We start from the raw sequence: 22469 nt of genomic DNA, 5'->3' as shown, positions 1-22469 counted from the left end.
CAATTCAATGTTTTTTTCTATGGATATGTGCAGCCATCACCACAATCAATTTCAGAATATTTCAACACCACAAAGGTATTTCATACCTTTTGTCCATGACTATCCAATCTCCAATAACCCCAGCCCTAGGCACCCAAAAATCTACTTTCTGTTTCTATGGATTTGCCTATTCCAGACATTTCAAACCACTGGAATCATGTGGTATTTGTTTTTTTGTGGCTGGCTTATTTGACTTAGCACAATGTTTTCAATTATCATACTTGTTGCAGCATCTATCAGTACTTCATTCCTTTTTATGGCTGAATAACATTCCATTTGGGGAAATACCAAATTTTATCTATCCATTCATCAGCTAATAGACATGCAAATTTTTTTCCACTTTGTGGCTATTGGGAATAATGCTTCTGTGAACATGTGTGCAAATGTTTACGTAGAGTGTAGTTTCCATTTTATTGGATATATACATAAGAGTAGAAATACTGAATCATGGTAACTCTATGTTTAACCTTTTGAAGAACTGCCAGACTGTTTTTCAAATTGGTTGCAATATTTTATGTTCCTTGCAACAGTGTATGAAGATTTCTATTTCTCCACATTCTCACTCACATTTGTTATTATCTGTCATATCTTATTATCACATATGTTATTTTTTATCATATTCATCCTAGTGAGTGTAAAGTGGTATCTATTTCTGGCACTGACATGAATTTCTATGATAAATAATGACGCTGAAGATCTTTCCATGTCCTTGTTGCCCATTCATAGATTTTCTTCAGAGAAATGTCTGTTTAGATCTTTCACCCATTTAAAAAACTGGGTTATTCATCTTTTTATTATTGAGTTATAAGAATTCTTTATAGATTCTAGATGCAAGACCTTTATGAAATATATGATATGCAAATATCTTCTCCCATTTTTGTAGGTTGTGCTTTCATTTTCTTGATGATGTCCTCTGAAGTAAAAAAGTTTTTAAATGATGAAATCCAATGTATCTTTTTCTTTAGCTGCTTGAGCTTTTGATGTCATAGCTAAGAAACCACTGTCCAAAGTCATAAAGACTTACTTCTACGTTTTAAGCATTTTATATTTTTCTCACATTTAGATCTGATTCATTTTGAGTTAACTTTTGTGTATGGTGTGAGAGAGGGGACTAACTTCATCCTTTTGAATGTGAATATCCAGTTGTACCAGCACCATTTGTTGAAAACTATTCTTTCACTACTGAGTCATGTTGACACCCTTGTCAAAAAATCACCTGACTACAAATGTGAAGGTTTTTACCTGGACTCTCCATTCTATTTCATTTGTTTATATGTATATTCTTACCACACTGTCTTACTATAATTACTATAACTTAATATTATTGTAAGTAATAACTTACTGCTGCTTTGTAGTAAGTTTTGAAATTGGATAGTGTGAGTATTCCAACTTTGTTCTTGGCCAAGATTGTTTTGGCTATTCTGCGTTCTTTTAATTTCACATGAATTTAAGGATAAGCTTGTCAATTCCTGCAAAGACAACAGCTAAGATTTTCGTAGAGATTGTATTAAACCTGTAGATCAATTTGAAGAGGACTGCTATCTTAACAATATTAAGTCTTGTAATCCATGACCATAAGATATCTTTCCAGTTATTACAACCCCTTTAATTTGTTTCAACAATGTTTTATGATTTTCAGATTATAAGTTTTACACTTCTTTTGTTAAATTTATTCCTATTTAATTCTTTCTGATTCTATTATAAATGGAATGTTTTGTTCATTTTGTTTTTGGGTTGTTTATTGCAAGTACACAGAAATTCAGTCGAGTTTTTGTATTAATCTTATAATCCTGCAAACTTACTGATGTTATTAGTTCTAACAGTTTTTCAGTGGATCCTTAGGATTTCCCATACATAAGATCACGTTATCTGCAATTAGAGTTGTAATCCCTTTATTCCTAGATTCCTTTTTTTTAATCTGGATGCCTTTTTGTTTTGTTTTGTTTTGTTTTGTTTTTTGCCTATTTATCTCGCTAGAACCCCTAGTACAATATTTAATAGAAGAGAAGGGAGTAGCCATCCTTGTCTTACTCTTGATCATAAGAGAAAGCACTTAAAAGATGTTGGAATCCGTTTTGGGTTTTTTTTGTTTTTTAGCTTTTACATCTATATTAAAACCCTAGTACTATTCAAAGAACAGAGAGAAAAAGAATAAAAAACAAATAGAGCTGCAGAAAAAATGCAGGAAATTCGTATGTTAAAATCTAATTTCCAATGTGATGGTTTGAAGAGAGAGGGCCTTTGGGAGAGAATTATAAGGGGGATTGGTGCCCTTATAAGTGTCAAAGAACCTAGATGAATTATTGTTTGTGTCCTACTGTTTTGTAAAAAAGAATTTGTAAGGAATGATATAGAATATTTGGCTGAATACATTTCTTTTATTTTTTGAGACGGGATCTCATTCTGTCGCCCAGGCTGGAGCGCAGTGGCATGATCTCGGCTCACTGCAACCTCTGCCTCCCAGGTTCATGCAATTCTGTCTCAGCCTCCAGAGTAGCTGAGATTACAGGTGCGTGCCACCACGCCTGGCTAAATTTTGTATTTTTAGTAGAGATGGGGTTTCACCATATTGGTCAGGCTGGTCTCAAACTCCCGACCTCAGGTGATCTACCACCTCAGCCTCCCAAAGTGCTGGGATTACAGGTGTGAGCCTCCATGCCCAGCTGGCTGAATAAATTTCTAAGCAAAATAATGGCTTGGTTTCCCTTGAATGTTTATAATAATAAAATGTGAGAAGAAAAATGATTTAAAGACAAAATGGTCAATCAAAAGGAAAGAGAACTTAAAGGTTTGAAAAATTATCAGCCTTTCCATATTGTAAAAAATGAGAAAGTGTGTTCAGGAGAGAATACAAAAGGTGTGCCTGGACTGGCAGGGACAAGGAAAAAATGACCCTGAAAGTGTATCACAGATCCTTGGGGCTGTCTCTCATTCTGTCTCCCAGGCCCAGAGTGCAAGGGCCTGGAAGAAAAAATGATTTCAAAGGAAGGGCCATGGGTACTCACAGGACCCTAGCACTTGCTGCCCGGCCCTGCCTTAATACTCCACTCCCCACATTCTCATGCAGTGCTCCTTAGCTGCCCCAGGTGCAGTTCCATAGGCCCAAGTGCAGCCTAGGCTAAAGTGATTACCCCTTCAGAGGGCATAAAGAGTAAACACTGGTGGCATACATGCAGTACCACTTCCTCCAGCTTGCAAAATGCTCAAGCCATGGGGGTGTGGCCACCTCCATTTCCAAAAATAGAGCTGCCTGGAGCTTCAGGTGCACAACTCAGAGGGTTGCTGGGAGGACAAGGCCACCAGAGAAAGTCCCCACTATGGCAATGCCTAGTGGAGTCATGGGGGCAGAGTCATTCATCTCTGGAACTCTAGACTAAAAGAGCCACCGGCATGTGATTCCGTCCTGGGAGAGCAGCAGGCACCCAACTCCAACATGTGAGAACTCTACCATCTAGAGCCCTGGGAGCCTAATCCCTACCCCAGTGTCTTCAGAAGGCAGGACGTTAAGTCAAAGAAGATTATTCTGGAGCCTGAAGATTTAATGCAGCCTTATTAAGTTTTGGACCTGTTCGAGACCTGTCATTTCTTCCTTCATTCCTGTTTCTCCCTTGTGGAATGGCAAGGTCTATCCTGTGCCTGTCCCACCATTGTATTTTGGAAGCATATGATGTTATCTGCTTTAACAGGCTCACAGCTAGGGGGTAATTTGGCTCAGAATGAATCACTGTGGAGTCTCAACCACATCTCATTTAGATGATACTTACATGAGACTCTAGGCTTCAGACTTTGGAGCTGATTGTAGGATAAACTAAGACTTTGGGGACTAAACTAGAATGGAATGGCGTGTTTTGCATATGAGAAGGACATGCACTTTGTGGGGCAAGTGTGAAATGCTATGGTCTGAATGTTTGTGTCCCTGACAAAATCATATGTTGAAATCTAATTCCCAGCATGATGATATTAAGAGGTAGGGCCTTTGGAGACAATTAGGTCATGAGGGCAGAGCTCTCATGGATGAAACTAGTGTCCTCATAAGGGGTCTGAGAGAGTTTGTGTGCCCTTTCCACTATGTGAACACACAGAAAGACGGCACCAACTATGAAAACAGAAAAGGGCTCCTACCAGACACAAAATCTGCCAGCCTTGATCTTGAACTTCTCAGGCTTTCAAACTGTGAAAAACAAATGTTTGTTGTTTATGGTATTTGTTAACAGCAGCCCAGAGGACTAAGACCATGTTTACTGGCCACTGTGATTTCTTCTTCTGTGAAGTGTTTATTCATGTATTTTGGCCATGTTACTATTAGGTAGCTTTTGTCTTATTTATTCACAGAAATTATATAACCGAATGTTGATTCTCTATAAGTTACATGTATTATGAATGTATTCCTACAGCTTTTCTTTACTACTTTGTCTATTGTGTCTTCTGATTCACAGGAGTTTTTACTTTTAATGTGGGTAGAAGTTACCAACTTTTGAGTTTAGAGCTTAGCCTTTTTATGTCTTAAAAAATTCTTCCCTATCCCTAAATCATAATATTCTGCTTTTCATATTTAGAGTCTTCAACTAGAAATTGATTTTTGCATGATATGAAGTCATAATCCAAATTTTCACATACAGATAACCAAAAATCCCAGCAGTATGTATTTAATAGTCTGTCTGGTCTTCATTTCATCATATGCTGTTTAAATGCATATATGAATCAATTTTATAATTTTTTTCCTTACTTGTCCATGTTCCCTTTAACAAAAACTCACAGGGGAGATGGATGATCCTATTCACTTTTGCATCCCTGGCATTAATACATAGTGGTTATTTATCAATAGTCACTGAGTAATGAACAGGAATAAACCAAAGGAAAAAAGACAGCAGCACATATGAATCATGTCATAAAGTGGAATGAAAAGAAATGATTTCAAAGGTAGGCAAAGTTTCATCATAAGCAAGAATTCATTTTATAAGTAACGAGAAACCAATAAAAAAATTTCAGCAGAAAAATTGCACAGGAAAAATTTTTCTGAAAGACTGGCAAAACTTAAAGTCTGACAAAAGCACATATAACGACAATAGAAACAGACACCTACCCTGGCTGGGGGAGAGGAAATAAGCTGTTATAACACTTAGGAAGGCAACCTAGTAATATCTAGTAAAGCTTAAGATATGTACATTTTACAGCCCAGCAATTCTACTATTTATCTTCACAAAACTCTTACATATGCATGAGGATGCAGACATGAGAATATTTACTGCAGTATTGTTTGTAAAAATTGAAAATCTGGAAACAATCTAACATATCAACAATAAAATGAATGTATAATGGCATAGTGATACACTCTAATACCACTCAATAATTAAAATAATTAGAACTGTGTCATCATGAATAAATCTCAAAAATGGTAATCAAAAAAGATGAATTCTGGTCAGATGTGGTGGCTCACGCCTGTAATTGCAACACTCAGGGAGGCTAAGGCGGGTGGATCACCTGAGGTCAGGAGTTCGAAACCAGTCTGGCCAACATGGTGAAACCTCGTCTCTACTAAAAATACAAAAAAATTAGCCAGGCGTGGTGGTGCATGCCTGTAATCCCAGCTACTTGGGAGGCTGAGGCAGGAAAATCACTTGAACCTGGGAGGCGGAGGTTGCAGTGAGTCAAGATGGTGCCATTGCACTCCAGCCTGGACAACAAGAGCGAAACTCCAACTCAGAAAAAAAAAAAAAAAAAAAAAATTCCTAAAGATCCAAACTGAATAATACTTTTATATAAAGTTAATAGTGCTGTGTTTTGTTTATATATACACAGAAATGTAGAAAAAGTATAAAATCATCGATGAAAATAATACTAAATTTAGAACAGTGGTTACTTTGGGGCAAGAAGCTAGAGAAGTGAAACCAGAGCAGCAACAGGATTATTCATGTTTAACTCAAAAATACACAGATCTGAAGCAAATATAGCAAAGCATTAAGACTTCACAAAACTGAATGATGGGCATATGAGTGTTCATTACATTATTCTTTGGTTTTCTAATAAAAAATACTCTGGTGGCAGTATGGAAAATAGACTAGAGTGGGGAGAAGCAAAATGGAAACAAAGAGGGTAAGTAGAATACTTTTGAAATTCCATAGGAAATAACAAGCAGTGAAAGTGAGGCTAAAAAGAAAGGGGCGGAAGAAAGGAGTACACCTGAGAGATCCTCCAAAAGTAAAATTCACAGGATTAGGTGACAGATTGGATACAAGAGGTACAAAAGGGAAATTCAATGTCATTCTTCTTTAAAATATGGGAAGCAGGAAGAGAGAGTTCTAAAAAATAGTGAGTTCCTTTTTGGAAATAAGTTTGAAGGGCCCATTCAACATCCCAGTGGAAAGATCCAATAGAAAGGAGGCAATATAACAAAGTGGTCAGCAGCTCAGGCTGTGCAGTCAGGTGCCTAGGGTTCAAATACAGGTTGAACCACTTAAACACATTGGTTAACCCCTCTAAACCTCAATTTCCATGTCTACAGAAAGGGAGGATTTTAACAAAATCGCTATTTTCATAGCATTTTTGTGACAATGAAATTATATAATGCCTTTCAAGTTCTGAGCAAAGTATTTGACACAGACTTATTGCTCAATAAATGCCTATGGCTACTATTTACAACATTCTTTCTCACATATAGGACTTCTACCACACACATCACTTAAGACACCTTAGTAATTCCACCTGGGTTCCTGAAGAACTAACTTATTTCTATAAATTATATTCTGTTGTCTATACAGGCTTTTATAAAATGTTTAAGATGCTTAATATTATACCTTATTTATAACTGCTGAATAATTTCACTCAAGTCAGCATCATTTTCCAACTCAAGAATATATCCTCTATTACCTGAAAGTATTATACATGAAATCTAGGCCGAATTCCTATAGAATTCTACTAAATACACACATTCAACAGTAAGTTGAAAGCATACAAACAATACATACATGCCAGGCTCTTTCAGATGACAATAAACAAGGCAGAAATAGTACTAACCAAAATTATAGTCTATTCACTAACAAGTAATTACAAAGCAGTGTAATAAATATTAAAACAGGGAACAAATGGGTGCTACAGAACACAGACAAAATGAACACTCTCAGAATTTGAAAGTTAAAAAGGGGATACTAAAGGATGGGGTCTCTAATGACAATAAGTAGTTGGCAGAATAAGGCAGAGAAGTGAAAGTTGGATTTAAAAAAAATAGTGTCTTAACCCATTTATGCCTGAGGTTGGAATTTTTTTAATTTTTGCAATCAGACCTTGACGATGACCTTGAGCAGTAGGATATCAATAACTCCCACATGCTTAGCGTTCCAATAATGGAACACTAGGCATAATTAAGCAGGGGGAACATTTTCTTCTAATACCTGGAATTAACAAAGAGCACAGACTGCTGAAGAACCTGAAATAAGTTTACCACATATAAAGTATGCAGTGCAAGTATGGTGTACTGAAGTATGAAGCTGGTAACATATGCAGAAAAGAGATTGGGAAGAACCTTGAAGTCATACTCTATATGATACAATTAAATGAGACTGCTTAAAAGTGCTTAGCACAGTTCCTGGTACAAAATAAGCATGCATTAATTGTTAAACATTCATTTGCTATTATCTAGTATTCTCCCACTTTTTGCCACAATTTGGAATCAGACAATACACCCACCAAGAAATATGTTCCACCCAGTCTTCCTTACATAGTTGGTTGCTAAAAAAATTCTATATATAGTACTTATGAAATGTCTTAGAGAGTCTGTTCTTTCATTAGTAAAATGAGAACATTAATACCAACCTTGCAAGCCTACTGTAAGGAATAAAGCTAGCATGAAGAGTTCCTAGGAGAGTGACGGGACACATAATTAAGGACTTGCGAAAATGATTTCTATTAAGACAGACTGGCAGGTAAGTCAGAGAAACCAAAAAGTAGGAAGATTTAGTTTCACTCTGGGGTTATGCAATAGAAATGCCTTAGAAATTTTGTCATCTTAGGACTAACTTCCTTTAATAGGGTAAGATACACACACCAACAATGTTAAAGTTACAATAAAGGAGCCAATACCATTCTGATGATGTGTTTACTTTTTCCTAAAGTGCAAGCTTTTTCAAAAATGAAAAACTAATCTGTAATTCGCTTTTTTTCCCACAATTACCTTATATTAAAAGTTTTGAAACAAAATCCGAAATCCCACAGCCCTAAAACAACTAGTCTCATTTTACATATTTCCTTCCAGGTGCCTTCAAAACAATAATTAGAAGGCTTTTCTACTCCATATTTTACTGTTTTGATTTAAGACCTACACCAAATGAATATTGTATTAGCAATATTTTGAGAGTAATCCTTTTGCAAAAGCAAAGATACTCTCTGGACATATTAAACAAGAAAATTTATCATCATTTGATTTATATTCAATATTCAAGTATCACATCTGGGATTATTAAAAAAGCACTGTGTTATATAAATTTGATAGTATGTAATTATTGTCTGATTCTAAGTTGTCTTACTGACAACCTAAAACATTTATTTCTAGCTACCCTTTTTCTTCCAAATGGTCTCATTTGGTGGCAGCTAAATTCTAAGAGAATTTTATTGATATTAATCCTAAATGATAATATCATAATATATTTGAGAAAGAAATTATCAAATGGCATCATTTCCTTAAAAGAGTAAAGAATATTTTACCTGAAATAAACTAAAGGATAATCTTAAAATCAAACAAAATATTTTTTTCACACTACTACACAATTATTATCAGAAAATCCTAAGTAAACTGAAGGTTAAATTTCCTAAGATAAAACAGCTAAAATGAGTACAAAAAGTTTATTTTAGAATTTTCAAATAAAAAATCCCACAACACCACTAAAACAAACTGTAAGTTCAAAAGAAATGAGAATATCCTTAGAACTTCTTATGGCGAAGATTTTACTCAGTGTCGGTATCTAATGTTACTAAATATCTGCTTAGGGTTCACATAAATGTTCTTAATAATCTTTCATTATACTTTAAGATCAAGTCATCTTAACTTGCTGATGCTAAACATTCAATTATCATACTATGAGTACTCCTAACATTAAGGTTATTTGCAGTCTCTTAAGGACACATCTAATTTTCCTAGTCCTTGTTATTTAATCATGTACAAATGCCAAGAAATTAGTAAAATATACTAGAAGCCACATAAATAAATAAATGTCCAAAAAACCCCGGGACTACTAAAAAAGCAAATCTTATGCTTTCAATCTTGAAATACAATAAGGCAAAATTGATTAGTGTTTAAAATAATCTCAACTATTTAATGACCATCCATGTAAAACATATTCACACTACCTCTCTGCCACTCAATCTTTAAAGAAAATGGTAAACTAGGTATAAAACAAGCAACTTAATTTTACACTGCACTTCAACACCAATTCATCAATTGATTAATCAATTACACGTCTTATGTAGAAATTTCCCAAATACATCATTCAGTTATATATGTACATCTTTCTTCATCTCCAATAACATGTTTTAAACTCTCTAGTAGAAACCTACCTTTGAGGTTCTTTGAAGTTGATCACCAACATATGTTTTACGAAACTGATCCAAGAACCACAGAATAGCAAGCTCTATTTTCTCATTAGAACATCGAGGCAATCCGGTATCCATTAAAGATATAAGCTGAAAAACTCTTCATGAAGGGAAAATAAAAAAAAAAGCTTCAGTACAAAACCTTAGAGAAACAACATTAAAACATTTACCATAAATGTAATATAACATATAATCACTGTAAAAAGTGGGAAAATACAAAAACATATAAAGAAAATATTTTTTGAATCATCTGAAATCCTACTACTGTGAGATATTACAAGTTGGTCTAATTCCTTCTAGCCTTTTTTTCCTAAGACATATACATACTTGCATATAGATGCAAAACTCTGTATGTATATACAGATATTATTTTACTAAAAACTGATAAAATAAATGCATGGCATACACATAAAAAACCCTATACATAGATATAAATTTTTAGTAAAAGAAGAAAGATATTAAGTATGAAGTTTTGTATTTCACCTTTTTACTTAATCTTATATTTCTAAATAATTAAATATTTTGAGGTCATGACTCAAAGTTCAAAAAAATATCAAGAGGTACATCTATCAAAAGTTATATCCCGCCCTTAATGAATAATAAAATTTTACCTTAAATAAACTACAAGGTGATCTTAACAAAATCAAATATTCCTAACAGCAGTTAAACTATTATTAAGAGAAAATCATAACTTTTCTATTTATTATTATTCAAAATTATTATTATTAGAAAATTATAAATGAACTGAAGATTATGTTAAATTTCCTACAGAAAAAGCTTAATTCAATATAATGAAAAACTTAGTGCAGAACCTCAAAAAAAAATCCTTCAATATTATCTATTTTCATTAAAATTTTCTGGTGGATGACCGCCAAGTACCTTGTGCTAACAAAATCAATATAATATAATAATTTTTCAAGACAGAAGTAGAGGTTGATGAAGCAGTATCCTTTTCTAATTTGCACAAAGGCAGCTCTGCCTAGCCCTGACCCACCCAGTTTCTTCCATATATGCACACATGAACATATATATCACATTATTAATAGTTTATATGTCCTTCCAGAGAATGTTTTATGTATGTACAGGCAAATATGACTATAGATTCTCCTCCCAACCCTTCTGAACACATAGAACATATTACCCACATGGTTCTAAGCTTAGCTTTTTCCAATTAACAATGAATCTTAGAGCTCTTTACACATCAGGCATAAGGAGGTTCCTCATTCTCTTCTGAAGCTGCTTAACATTCCATTATATGAATACACCATAATATTTTCAAACATTCCCCTATTGATGGACACTAAGGTTGTTTATAATTTTTTGCTGTTACAAAATACTGCAATTAACAATCTTGCATATGTCATTTCACACATGTCCATCTATAACATACATTTCAAAAAGTCAAGCTATTCACTCGAACAGCATAAATTATTATAATTTTGATAGCTATTACCAAAGTGCACTCCATAAAAATTGAAATAACTTATACTCTTACCATCACTCCCTAAGAGTGTGTATATACACACAGACAAGATAATTCAGGATGACAGACAATTAGAATTTCTGGAAAGTTGAAAAATGGCATTTCGGTGTATTTCAATTTGTACACCTCTTATCTACGTGAGGTTAAAAATTTCCCATGTCATTTTCTGTGACCTGTTTGCTCATATCCTTTGCTGATTTTTTTTCTATTTGGTTGTCTCTTAATTACTGAGTTTTACAAATTATTTGTATATCAGAGGGTTGACCCCTTTGTCTATAATTGAACTGTAAACAATTTTGTGTTTAATTTGTCTCTTGACTTTATGACAAGGGTCCCCAAACCCTGGGCTGCAGACCGGTACTAGTCCGTGGCCTGTTAGGAACCAGGCTGCACAGCAGGAGGTGGGCAATGAGCAAGCAAGCATTATCGCCTGAGCCCCGCCTCCTGTCAGATCGGCTGCAGCACTAGATTCTCACAGGAGGGCAAACCCTACTGTGAACTGCATGCGAGGGATCTAGGTTGTGTGCTCTGTATGACAATCTAATGCCTGGTGATCTGAGGTGGAACAGTTTCATCCTGAAACCATCCCCTGCCCCGGTCCATGGAAAAACCATCTTCCACTAAACCAGTCCCTGGGGACTACCACTTTATAATGTTTAACGTCATGCAGAAGTTTTTGTTATTGTTTTTCTCATGCAGAAAATTTGTTCAATTTTTTCTTTCATGGATTTTACATAATAGCAAGGTCATACCTGAATCAGGTATTTTTGTGATTCTTTTTTCCTACATTTACCTTTATGATACACTGAGATTCATCTTGATTATACAGTGCGAGACAAGGAGCTAACATTATTTTTTAAAGATGCCTACCCAGTTGCTTCAAAACCATTTATTTCCTGTAGAGACTATCTTTTGTTCACCATTATGAAGTATTTATCATATATACTAGGATTCACTTATGCATTCAGAACACTTACTGAACCTTTTATTCTTTTCTACAATCCATCACACTAAATATATCTTGACCAATTATTTTTACCATGTTATTAAATAATTTTCCAAAGCACTGTTTTTAATGGTTGCATAAAATTAAGGCTACATCAAAATTTAATCATCTTATTTTGGATAAAAATTCATATTTCTAAGTAAAACATAACTACTTTCCCCTCCTTTACCCTCAATGACTTCTCGAAACAAAACGTCTAGGTCACAGCATATGAAAATTTTTAAAAACTTGCTATGTATTGCCAACATGTTATGAAAAAATATTTTGACAAGCGTTTTTATAGTGATTATTTCCTATATTTATAAATAAAGCTCCTTATTTAAAAGTACCCTTTGCATACCAAATATTCTCAGTACTGCTAAGATTTATGGAGAACTTGCTGAGGAATTAGATTTAAGAATTAGATTATTATAAACAGGTTTTGAGGTTTTTTTTCCTAATAGGATGTGATATGTTTATCTTCTAATTTTGAGAGGAGGAGTAAAGCTAAATTTTAAAATCTGTGTACTGGTGAATTAGCAGATTATTGGAGTAAGTTTTAGTTAAATAAATAGATATATACAGCAAACTTCATCTCTGGAGCCAAGTGATTTGTCAAGTGACTTAAATAAGGTGTATCTTGCTTTTAAATTCCTCATTGCATAGGATCTCCCTTCTCCTACTCAAGTTCTTTGTTGATTTTATGCACTTTCTCTTATTTACTTTTATTTCCTTTTTACACATTCCCCAATTCAAAGAAGATGTGGAACAAAAAGTTTGTTGGGGTGCCTTTACAACTCATTTTAAGCTGGTGATCTGCATTTGCCTAAGAGGCAATGACATCCCCACCAGCAGGAGAGTAGGAATGAGTTCCCAGCAGGGTATACGATCCATTTGTCAAAGAAGTTTTAGCAGTTGTACAGGTTCAGCTGCAAGTGTATGAAATCCAAAATAACAATGGCTTAAATAATACAAATGTTTATTTCTCTCTCAAGCAAAAATCCAGGGTAGTTCCCTAAAGCTAGTTGGTGCTCCATGATGTATCAGGGGCTCAGGTTCCTTCCATGTTGTTGTTACACTTGCCTCCACAAGCACTTTGTGGTCTAAGGTAGCTTCTTCAGCTCCACCCATTAGGTCTACATATATTACACATAACATGTTCATTTACACTCAGAACATGATCACTTTGCCATACCTAGCTGCAAAACAACCTAGAAAATCTAGTCTTTATTCAGAGTGGTCATTTGCTCAAGAAAACAATCAAGCACTTTATTATGGGAAGGGAAAGGAAGAAGAGATGAAAGACAATTGACAGTCTCTACCACAGTGCCCTCTGAAGATGTGCTGCCACCTCTAACAAGTGTATAAGACTAATGCCTATACATACCAATATATACAGGTTAAGTATCCCTTTTGTGAAATGCTTCAGACCAGAAGTGTTTCAGATTTTTAATTTTTTTGAAATTTGGAATATTTGCATTATACTTACCATCTGAGCATCTCGAATCCAAAAATCCATAATCTGAAATGCTTCAATGAGCATTTCCTTTAAGCATGACCTTTGAGATTCATGTTGATGCTCAAACTGTTTCAGATTTTGAAGCATTTCAAATTTCAGATTTTTGGATTAGGGATGCTCAATGTGTGTATAATATCCATTCCCAGTTTCAATTTATTGTCCTACATATATTATTCGTTTATCTTAAATTATTTCTGGTAAAAAGCACAGAATAAAAAGATAAATAATTTTTGATCCAAGTATAAGCATGCCATTTCAAACACAATGAAATGAATTTTGGATAACTGTTCTGAATTTTCCTAGGTATCCAACTAAATAAGCATTTATTCAGTCAACAAATTTGAGGACCCACTATATGTCAGATATGTGTCAGGCATTCAAAATACAACAAAGTACAAGACCTATATATCCCCAGTCCTCTAGAAATCTATAATCTATCAAGAGGAAGATAAAAGAAGCAGCTGGAAAAAAGAATGACAAGTCCTATAACAAATGCTATTTCCTAATATTCTAGGATGGAACAAGGCAAAGCCATAGAGTGTTGCAACAAACAGGAAAGCATGTGTAGCCATCTAAAGGGGCAGGGGGCCAGGCGCAGTGGCTCACGCCTGGAATCCCAGCACTTTGGGAGCCCAAGGCAGGCAGATCCCTTGAGGTCAGGAGTTTGAGATCATCCTGGCCAACATGGTGAAATCCTGTCTCTACTAAAAATAAAAAAATTAGGCAGGCGTGGTGGCAGGAGCCTGTATCCCAGCTACTCAGCTGTATAATGTTCAACATGGCTATAATGTAGTGAATGGCAGAAAATGAGGCTAATGGGACAGGCAGGAGCCAGATAATGAACAGCCTGATAAGCCACGTTGTTCATCTTAAAAACAATGAAGTCATTGCATAGTTCAAGCAAAGCATTGACATAATCAGATCTGTACTTTAGAAAGATTACTCTGGCTGCAAAAAGGAAGCAAAAAGTCCATTTAAAAACTGTACTACTAATCCAGGTGAAAGATGATAGTAGCTAAACTGGCAGAGGAGATAGGACAGGTGGACTAACTGAGGTAACTAAAAGGCAGAACTGACAGAACTTGATGACTATATGAATGCTAGAGAGAAAAAAGGCAAAAGTTAAGGATAACGCTCATGATTCAGGCTTGGGAAACTGAGTGTACGATGAAGAGACATGTGAAGAGTCAGGGTTAGGTGATGGAAAAGATGAGTTTAATTTTAGTCACTGAATTAGAGGTGCATGTGGGATACAACATCCCACTGAAACAGCCCAATAGGTGTTTAGAAGTCAGAAGACAAGAATTACTGAAACAAAATAGAATCACCGAGCAATGCTGAGGGCCTAGTTGAGGTTAAAAACAACAAGTGACAATGGGTCCTATCCACAGAAGTGTGCAATTTCTGTTACTATCACTCAACAAATTAGAAAAAACCCTAAATTCCCTCAGGGTTAAGGTTTTGCTACACAGAGGAGATAAAATACAGCGGTAAGCAAAACAAAGCTTATTCCTTCCCTTACTCTAGTAGAATAAACAACATCCAGAGGTAATAAGTACTATTAAGAAAAATAAAGTGGGGTAAGGATGTTATTTTGGATACGGACGTCAGAGGAGCCCTCTTTGAAAAAGACATCTGAGTACAGACCTGACTGAAGTGAGGGAGAATAGTTTGCCCTTGAACAACACAGGTTTGAACTGTGCGGGTCCACTTACACGCAAATTTTCTTGCGCCTCTGCCATCCCTGAGAGAGTAAGACCAACTTCGCCTTCTCAGCATTTAAGCCTACCCAATATTTAAGATGAGGAGGATGAAGACCTTTATGAAGAACCACTTAATGAACAGAAAATTTATTTTCTCTTCCTTATGATTTTCTTAGCAACATTTTCTTTTCTCTAGCTTCCTGTTAGAATACAGTATAGAATACATATAACATACAAAATATGTTTTAATTGACTGTTTATGTTATCAATAAGGTTTACAGTCAGCAGTAGGCTATTAGTAGTTAAATTTGGGGGGAGTCTAAAGTTATAGGCAGATTTTCAACTGTGTGGAAGGATGGTGCCCCTAACTCCCACATTGTTCAGGGGCCAAATGTACTATACAAACATCTGGAAGAAAGTATTCTTAGCAGAAGAAAGAGAAGTGCAAAGGCCCTAAAGTGAAAACACACTGGTAATACTCAAAGGACAGCAAGTGTTAAATGGGAAAGGGTAGGAAATGAGGTCAGAAGTAGCACAGGATACTCTGGGCCATCACAAGGGCCTTGAAATTTGTCTCAAGTGTGATAGGAAGCCACTGGAGGCTTATGAGTAGGAAAAGGGGAGAAATATTATCTAATCAGAAAGCAGTTGAAGTTATTTATAAAATAGTAGGGTTTGGGAGAGAGAGGAAAACTCTGAGCTAGTTATTAAAGTCTTGATAATGAGGGATGACTGGGAGATGGGTAGGTGAGAGCAATGAGAGACACAGGGTGGCACAGCTAAGTAGAATAGGTCTGAAAGAAGCTAGCACTCACTCTACTAGCACTAGTGGATTACATTTATGCCTAGTGTTCCATTATTGGAATGCTAAGCATGTGGGAGTTATTTATATCCTATTGTTCAAGGTCATCGCCAAGGTCTGATAGCAAAAATTTAAAAAATTGCAACTGCATGCATAAATGAGTTAACAGGACGCATGATGAATAAGACAAAATCCCTGGAGAATCTCTCAAGAGGTTTTCATTTTAGTCATGATGAATGAAACTAAAATGACTATAAATGTCTTTATTTAATTAGAATTATGTGGCCTGAGTGTAAATATATTTATTTCCTATGTTTAAAGTAGCATGTTTCAGTCATAATTATAAACCATCACAATGTTAGGAGCTTTTATGACTCTTCAACTTTTCATGCCAAAATAGCACATAAATTTTTGGCAGGAGCTTCATGATCTTCTAATTTGGTAGTGTTTTCTGAGGAGTTGGAATGCTATTATATATAACATATAGAAAGTCACAGTACTGTAGTTCCAATTATTTGGAACATCTTCATATGAAAGTGATTTTTTTGTAATTTTACGTTAAGACATCATTCTTAATTAAGAATCTCAATATTCTAAAATGCATATTTATTTCCAGACTGTTGTGTAAGTCTTAGAATATGCCCCACCTTGAATTTGCTTGGCCCTGCTTGCACACCCACCAACCACACTATCACCTCTCACCTCACCCCTGGCTTCAGCCACTTGTCTTGTAGCCCCAGAAAAGACTCACACAGTTTCTGTAGTTATAAATCTTCCCAGAAAAGAGAGACAAACCACCATTCCTGTTCATAGCTCCAACAGGACCAATTAAAGCTCTGTCTTCCCAGCAGCTCCTCAAAGAGGCCAGGAAACACAACTGAGAAGTGTGGAAAAGTGAAATACCCCAGGAGTAGACATAAGGAGTAGACAGTAAGAAACGAGACACAGAAAGAAGCCAATGGATATACTGCTTGTCCTTACTGCCCCAACCATCAGTTGTTCTGAGGCACAAGTGGTTTCGTGTGGCCTCCAGGAAAATTCTTATAAAAGCAAGCAACCAGTTGTATTTTCTCAGTAATACACCACCTTACACAGTTGGTTCTCATTATTCATGGTAGTTATGTTCTATAGTCACTGTGAACACTGAATTAGTGAATAATGAACCATTGCTCCTAGGTAAAATACAGAATTAGGTTCCTGCAAGCCTCTGGTGACAACATTCTGGTCAATGGATTGCAGTTGTGTTTCTGTTTAGAGAGGCTTTTTCAAATATATTGTTGACTTGTTAACACTGAACTCACAGACTACTGCAGTATTCACAGTACTCCCACTGGTACCCAAACAAAGCTAATCTAACCCATGTATGGCACATGACAGTCTTTTTGTATTTAGGAACACTAAATAGCACTTTAACAATACAGCTGGGCTATTTTAAACACTGAAAGCACCAACAAAAAGCACAAAAGTATGACAAATGTGGCTCTAAACAGAATATAAAAAAGGACAATTATTTGCAGTACAGGAGCTGAAACAAGGCAGAGTATCACCTTGTTCAACCTCAGTTGGGAAAGTGCAACACAAAACTCAAATTTTTTCATCCCTAAGCACATGTCTGCAAGTGACCACAAAAGCACCATGAGTACTGATTTTGGGGTTAGAAACACATTTTATGAAGTAGGCAAATTCACAAAAAATGGAATCCAGGAATAATGAAGATTGACTGTATTTGTTTTCTCTTATTGTCTCACTTACTTTCCCTTTCCTCTTATTCTTTCTTCTCTAAAAATGTACTCTTCTTCCTAACCTCCAGAAAAATATTAGCCCATGAACTTCACCCAAGGCTGTTTTCCAGGAAATGCAGGCCAAAACACAAATCTTAGTTCAACACGTTCAATACGTTTGCTGCTTAAATAAAAAACTAATATTTGTTTCTCATTGGCAAATACATACCTACTTTATTTCCTAATATACGTTTTCTCACGAGATAGTGGCAGTGTGCGTGTGTGTGTGTGTGTGTGTGTGTTTGAGACGGAGTCTTGCTCTGTTGCCCAGGCTGGGGTGCAGTGGCACGATCTCGGCTCACTGCAAGCTCCGCCTCCGGGGTTCACACCATTCTCCCGCCTCAGCCTCCAGAGTAGCTGGGACTACAGGCGCCCGCCACCACACCTGGCTAATTTTTGTATTTTTAGTAGAGACAGGGTTTCACCGTGTTAGCCAGGATGGTCTCGATCTCCTGACCTCGTGATCCACCTGCCTTGGCCTCCCAAAGTGCTGGGATTACAGGCGTGAGCCACTGCGCCGAGTCTTGTATTTCCCTACTTGATGATTAAACTTTAAAAAAAAATCAGCTGGGCACAGTGGCTCACGCCTGTAATCCCAGCACTTTGGGAGGCCAAGGCAGGCAGATCACCTGAGGTCAAGAGTTCGAGACCAGCCTGACCAACATGGAGAAACCCCATCTCTGCTAAAAATACAAAATTAGCCAGGCGTGGTGGCATATGCCTGTAATCCCAGCTACTCGGGAGATTGAGTAGCAAATTTTTTGCTTGGTTGAAAAGTAACTAAAGCACTTTAAGGAGGCCCCAAACACCTATTATTCATATTTTCAAGTAATTTAATTTGATAGAGAAAATAATAAATCTTAGAAAAACTAAAAATATTCATGGTCCATGAAGATTCACATTTTATTGAAGAAATAGTTTAAAGGTTGAAAAGGGAATGGAACAAAATGAAATTTTTTATACAAAAGTACAATAAATTTATTAAGCACTTAGAAATATATTTAAGAATAATAATGAAGGAGAATATCACAACTAGGTATAACAATTTTAAGGTCTTTAATAGGGTAAAAATATATAACAATATACTTCTAAGATCAATGGAAAAGTATGAAACGCCTGAAAAAAGATGAAATAATTTTGTGTAAGATATAAGTGGCACTTCAAATCAGTAGAGGGTAGGATTGGCATTAACTGGAAATTTTGGAAAAAATATATGAAACCAAATGTCAAGACATATTAAAAATAAATATAAAAAGCTATTAATAATACCAAAGACAGCTGGGAGAAAATACAGGTGGATATTTTTATTAATCAGAAGTGGAAAAAAAATCTTTCTAAATATAAGCAGCAGAGAAATATGAAGGAAAAAGTCCATAGATCTGAATACATAATATTTAAAGCCAGTAAAGAAGAAATTTCTGAAGTAAAAATACGGAGAAAACATTTTCAAAATGAGGAGCAAAATATTAAGATCTCTGAGATATATATATATATACAGGAATTTTAGGTTGTTCCTCAATTTTTTTCTTATTAGAAATTACTTTTAGATATAACTAAATTATTTTTAGTTATATCTTTATGTAGATTGAAATAATTTCATTAGAGTTCGTTCCTCTACAGAGTTCATTCAGTGTATATATACACATACTGAGCTCTTACAAATAAGTTAGAAAAGATCATCACAAAAGAAAAGCAGGTAGATAATATAATCAATATAGATATAAAAATCACAAAGAAAAAGCGGCAAAGCTGGGAGTGGAAAAGAATGATTCTACTAGTAACCAAATAAATACAAATTGAAATAACACATTTGTTAACTATAAACTGGCAACAATATGAACCCTACTATCTGGCAGTTCAACCACTAACAAATGTTAACTATTATACAATTTGGGTTCAGCACAGTGATCCCCAACCTTTTTGGCACCAGGGACCAGTTTCCTGGAAGACAATGTTTCCATGGACGGGGTTTGGGGTGGTGTGGGGTGATGGTCTCAGGATGAAACTGTTCCACCTCAGATCACCAGGCATTAGATTCCCGTACGGAGCATGCAACCTAGATCCCTCACATGTGTAGTTTAGGGTTCACCCTCCTATGAGAATCTATGTCCCTGCTGATCTGACAGGAGGTGGAGCTCAGGCGGTAATCCTTGCTCACCTCCTGCTATGCAGCCCAGTTCCCAACGGGCTGTGGACCAGTTCAGGGGTTAGGGACCCTTGGTTCAGAGGATACATTGGTCCTTTTTCATAACACCGTGTGGTAATGGGTATTGAAAGTCTTTAAAATGCTACATAACCTTTGACCAGCTATTCTGCATTTAAGAACGAACTCTAATGAAATTATTTCAATCTACATAAAGATATAACTAAAAATAATTTAGGATATCTAAAAGTAATTTATAATAAAAAAAATTGAGGAACAACCTAAAATTCCAAAAACAAGGAATTTTCTAAATTTAGAAAATTTAATGTCCAGGTAAAATGTTGATATTGCATTTGATTTTAAAAAGTGGTGTTGGGGTGGGTGGGTGGGGTTGAGTGTGTGTGTGTGTGTGTGTGTATGTGTGTAAAATATATCACTAATTGCCAGGCACTGTTCTAAGCATTTAAAAAAATAAATTCCTTATAATAGCCCAAAATAAGTTAGGTATTATTATTAGCTCCATCTTATATTGTTTTGTAAAGTTTAAGAAAAGTTGAAAAACACACATGCAGTAAACATACCATACACATTAATTAAAAAGACTCAAAGGGACTTTACAAAATAATAGTAGTGGTTATCTCCAAATTAGTATATAATTTTTATTTTCATTTGAATGTTTAAGTCTTCAATAAAAACATGTATGACGCTGTTATAAGGAGATTTGTTATTAAAAATAAATTGAAATATATAGAAAATCAATTCACTTGTATTATTCACATATAGAAATTTTCCTCAGGTTAGAATAGGAACTTGAAGAGAATAATTCAACTGCTTTTTCCTAAGATGGTGGCCAATAGGTGACAAAACCTGCGATGGGTAACTGACTACCTAATACTTTCTGATTGGATGTATGTCACCCAATTTTGCCACCTTTCCAATACACACCAACTGTATGTGCTTGCTCAGATCCTAAGTAATAAAAAGCAACCTAAATCTTTATCACATTATTTGCACAAACATGTACAAAATATTTTGAGTCTATCACTTATTAGAGATTTGACTTCTACAAATCATTTAACCTTTGAGCCTTGGTTTTCTCACCAATAAAAAGGGAAATAATACCTTCCTCAAAAGGCCACATACAAAATGTCTTCACTCATAATACTAGTTCAATAACTAATTTTTTTTAACTATTTAGCAAATTTCAGTAAATTACATAGCTCTTACTTACCGACAGGATAATTCTCCATCCATAGCATCATGCTCATCTGTACTGGTATATGTTAATCTTCCTCCTACAACTGTCCCAACTAAGTATACCAGCCATGCAAGACGTCCTAATATAGAATAAGAAAGAAAAAAGTTTAAGAAGTATTCATAGAAATGTAGCTTATTTTGGGGGAAATTCCAAAATTAGCACAATGATCTGTTCTTCCAAACAAGTGATAAATTATTGTGAACTCAGTTCTTGATAGAAAGCAGATGGGTTTTAAGTTTATCAAGGCAGTAGAACAGTGAAAATGGCATAGAATTTAGAACCAAATAAAACTAATTTGAATCCCAGCTCTACTAATTGCTATGTGATCTTGCATAAGTTACTTATCTCTTTTAAGTCTTAGGGTTTTCATTTGTAAAATAGAAAAAACAATGTCTACCATGAAGACATGACTGAAAATAAATTTGAATACAAAACACTAAACTGTCTAGGACCAGATCTGTTATTCAGTCAGGACGTACTCTTATGATCCAAGGACCAGCATCTTTTCTGAATGGTCAATGTCATGATAGTACCAGTGTGATCATTTTAAATATTTCCCCTGCTTGGAACATAATAGATAGTAATAAATTTGTTCCTTCTGTATTTTTATGCATGATGTATTAAAAAATCCAAGATTTCACATTGTTTGACAGTAGAGTTAACTTCACAGCTGATAGCAGTAGAGGATTAAATAGCTTTAAGGCAGTGGCACAAATGGCAACATCTACAGTTTTCATAAATCTTACTTTGGGGGCAGCTGAAATTGACTAATTTAGAAATGGAGGTATTTATTCAATGATTTTTGCTTAAGGTATATTATTTTACATCTCTGGATTCATTGATCTAGGTGATCCTTCAGTACTTTTGAGACCTTTATAGATAATTAACAACATAAAATTATCTTGCTAAAAACAAATTTTATGCTATTCCTGGAGACTGATTTTTCAAAGATGAGAGGGCTATTTCATAATACTGAAATCAATTGTTTCTGATTAAGAAACCCTTTCAAGTAAAAATGTTTTTTCAAAAGGTATGGAACTGAATAATGAAGAAAAGAGGCTATCTGCTTGTTAGAAGACTCAGAAAAGACAAATAAAAGTTAGAAAAAGAACAAATTATTTCTGTTCTCCCATGGACACTAGCAGTCATTATTATACTACAATTAATCAACAAC

General features: G+C 35.2%; 1 protein-coding gene across 13 annotated transcripts in view; it reads right to left on the bottom strand.

The window, feature by feature from the left end:
- Positions 1-22469, bottom strand: part of RANBP17 (RAN binding protein 17) — a 434785-nt gene that overhangs the window by 315761 nt on the left and 96555 nt on the right. For all 13 annotated transcript variants that reach the window (XM_063724390.1, XM_002816186.5, XM_054556222.2 and 10 more), the window contains 2 exons: positions 21269-21374; positions 9586-9721 (listed from right to left, as the gene is read on the bottom strand). In XM_063724390.1, the coding sequence (XP_063580460.1) occupies positions 9586-9721; positions 21269-21374 (242 nt within the window). The remainder of the gene's footprint in view (positions 1-9585; positions 9722-21268; positions 21375-22469) is intronic.

This window comes from Pongo abelii, chromosome 4 (assembly GCF_028885655.2).
Source record: "Pongo abelii isolate AG06213 chromosome 4, NHGRI_mPonAbe1-v2.0_pri, whole genome shotgun sequence".
Lineage (NCBI taxonomy): Eukaryota > Metazoa > Chordata > Mammalia > Primates > Hominidae > Pongo > Pongo abelii.
This window is presented reverse-complemented; position numbering and strand designations above follow the sequence as displayed.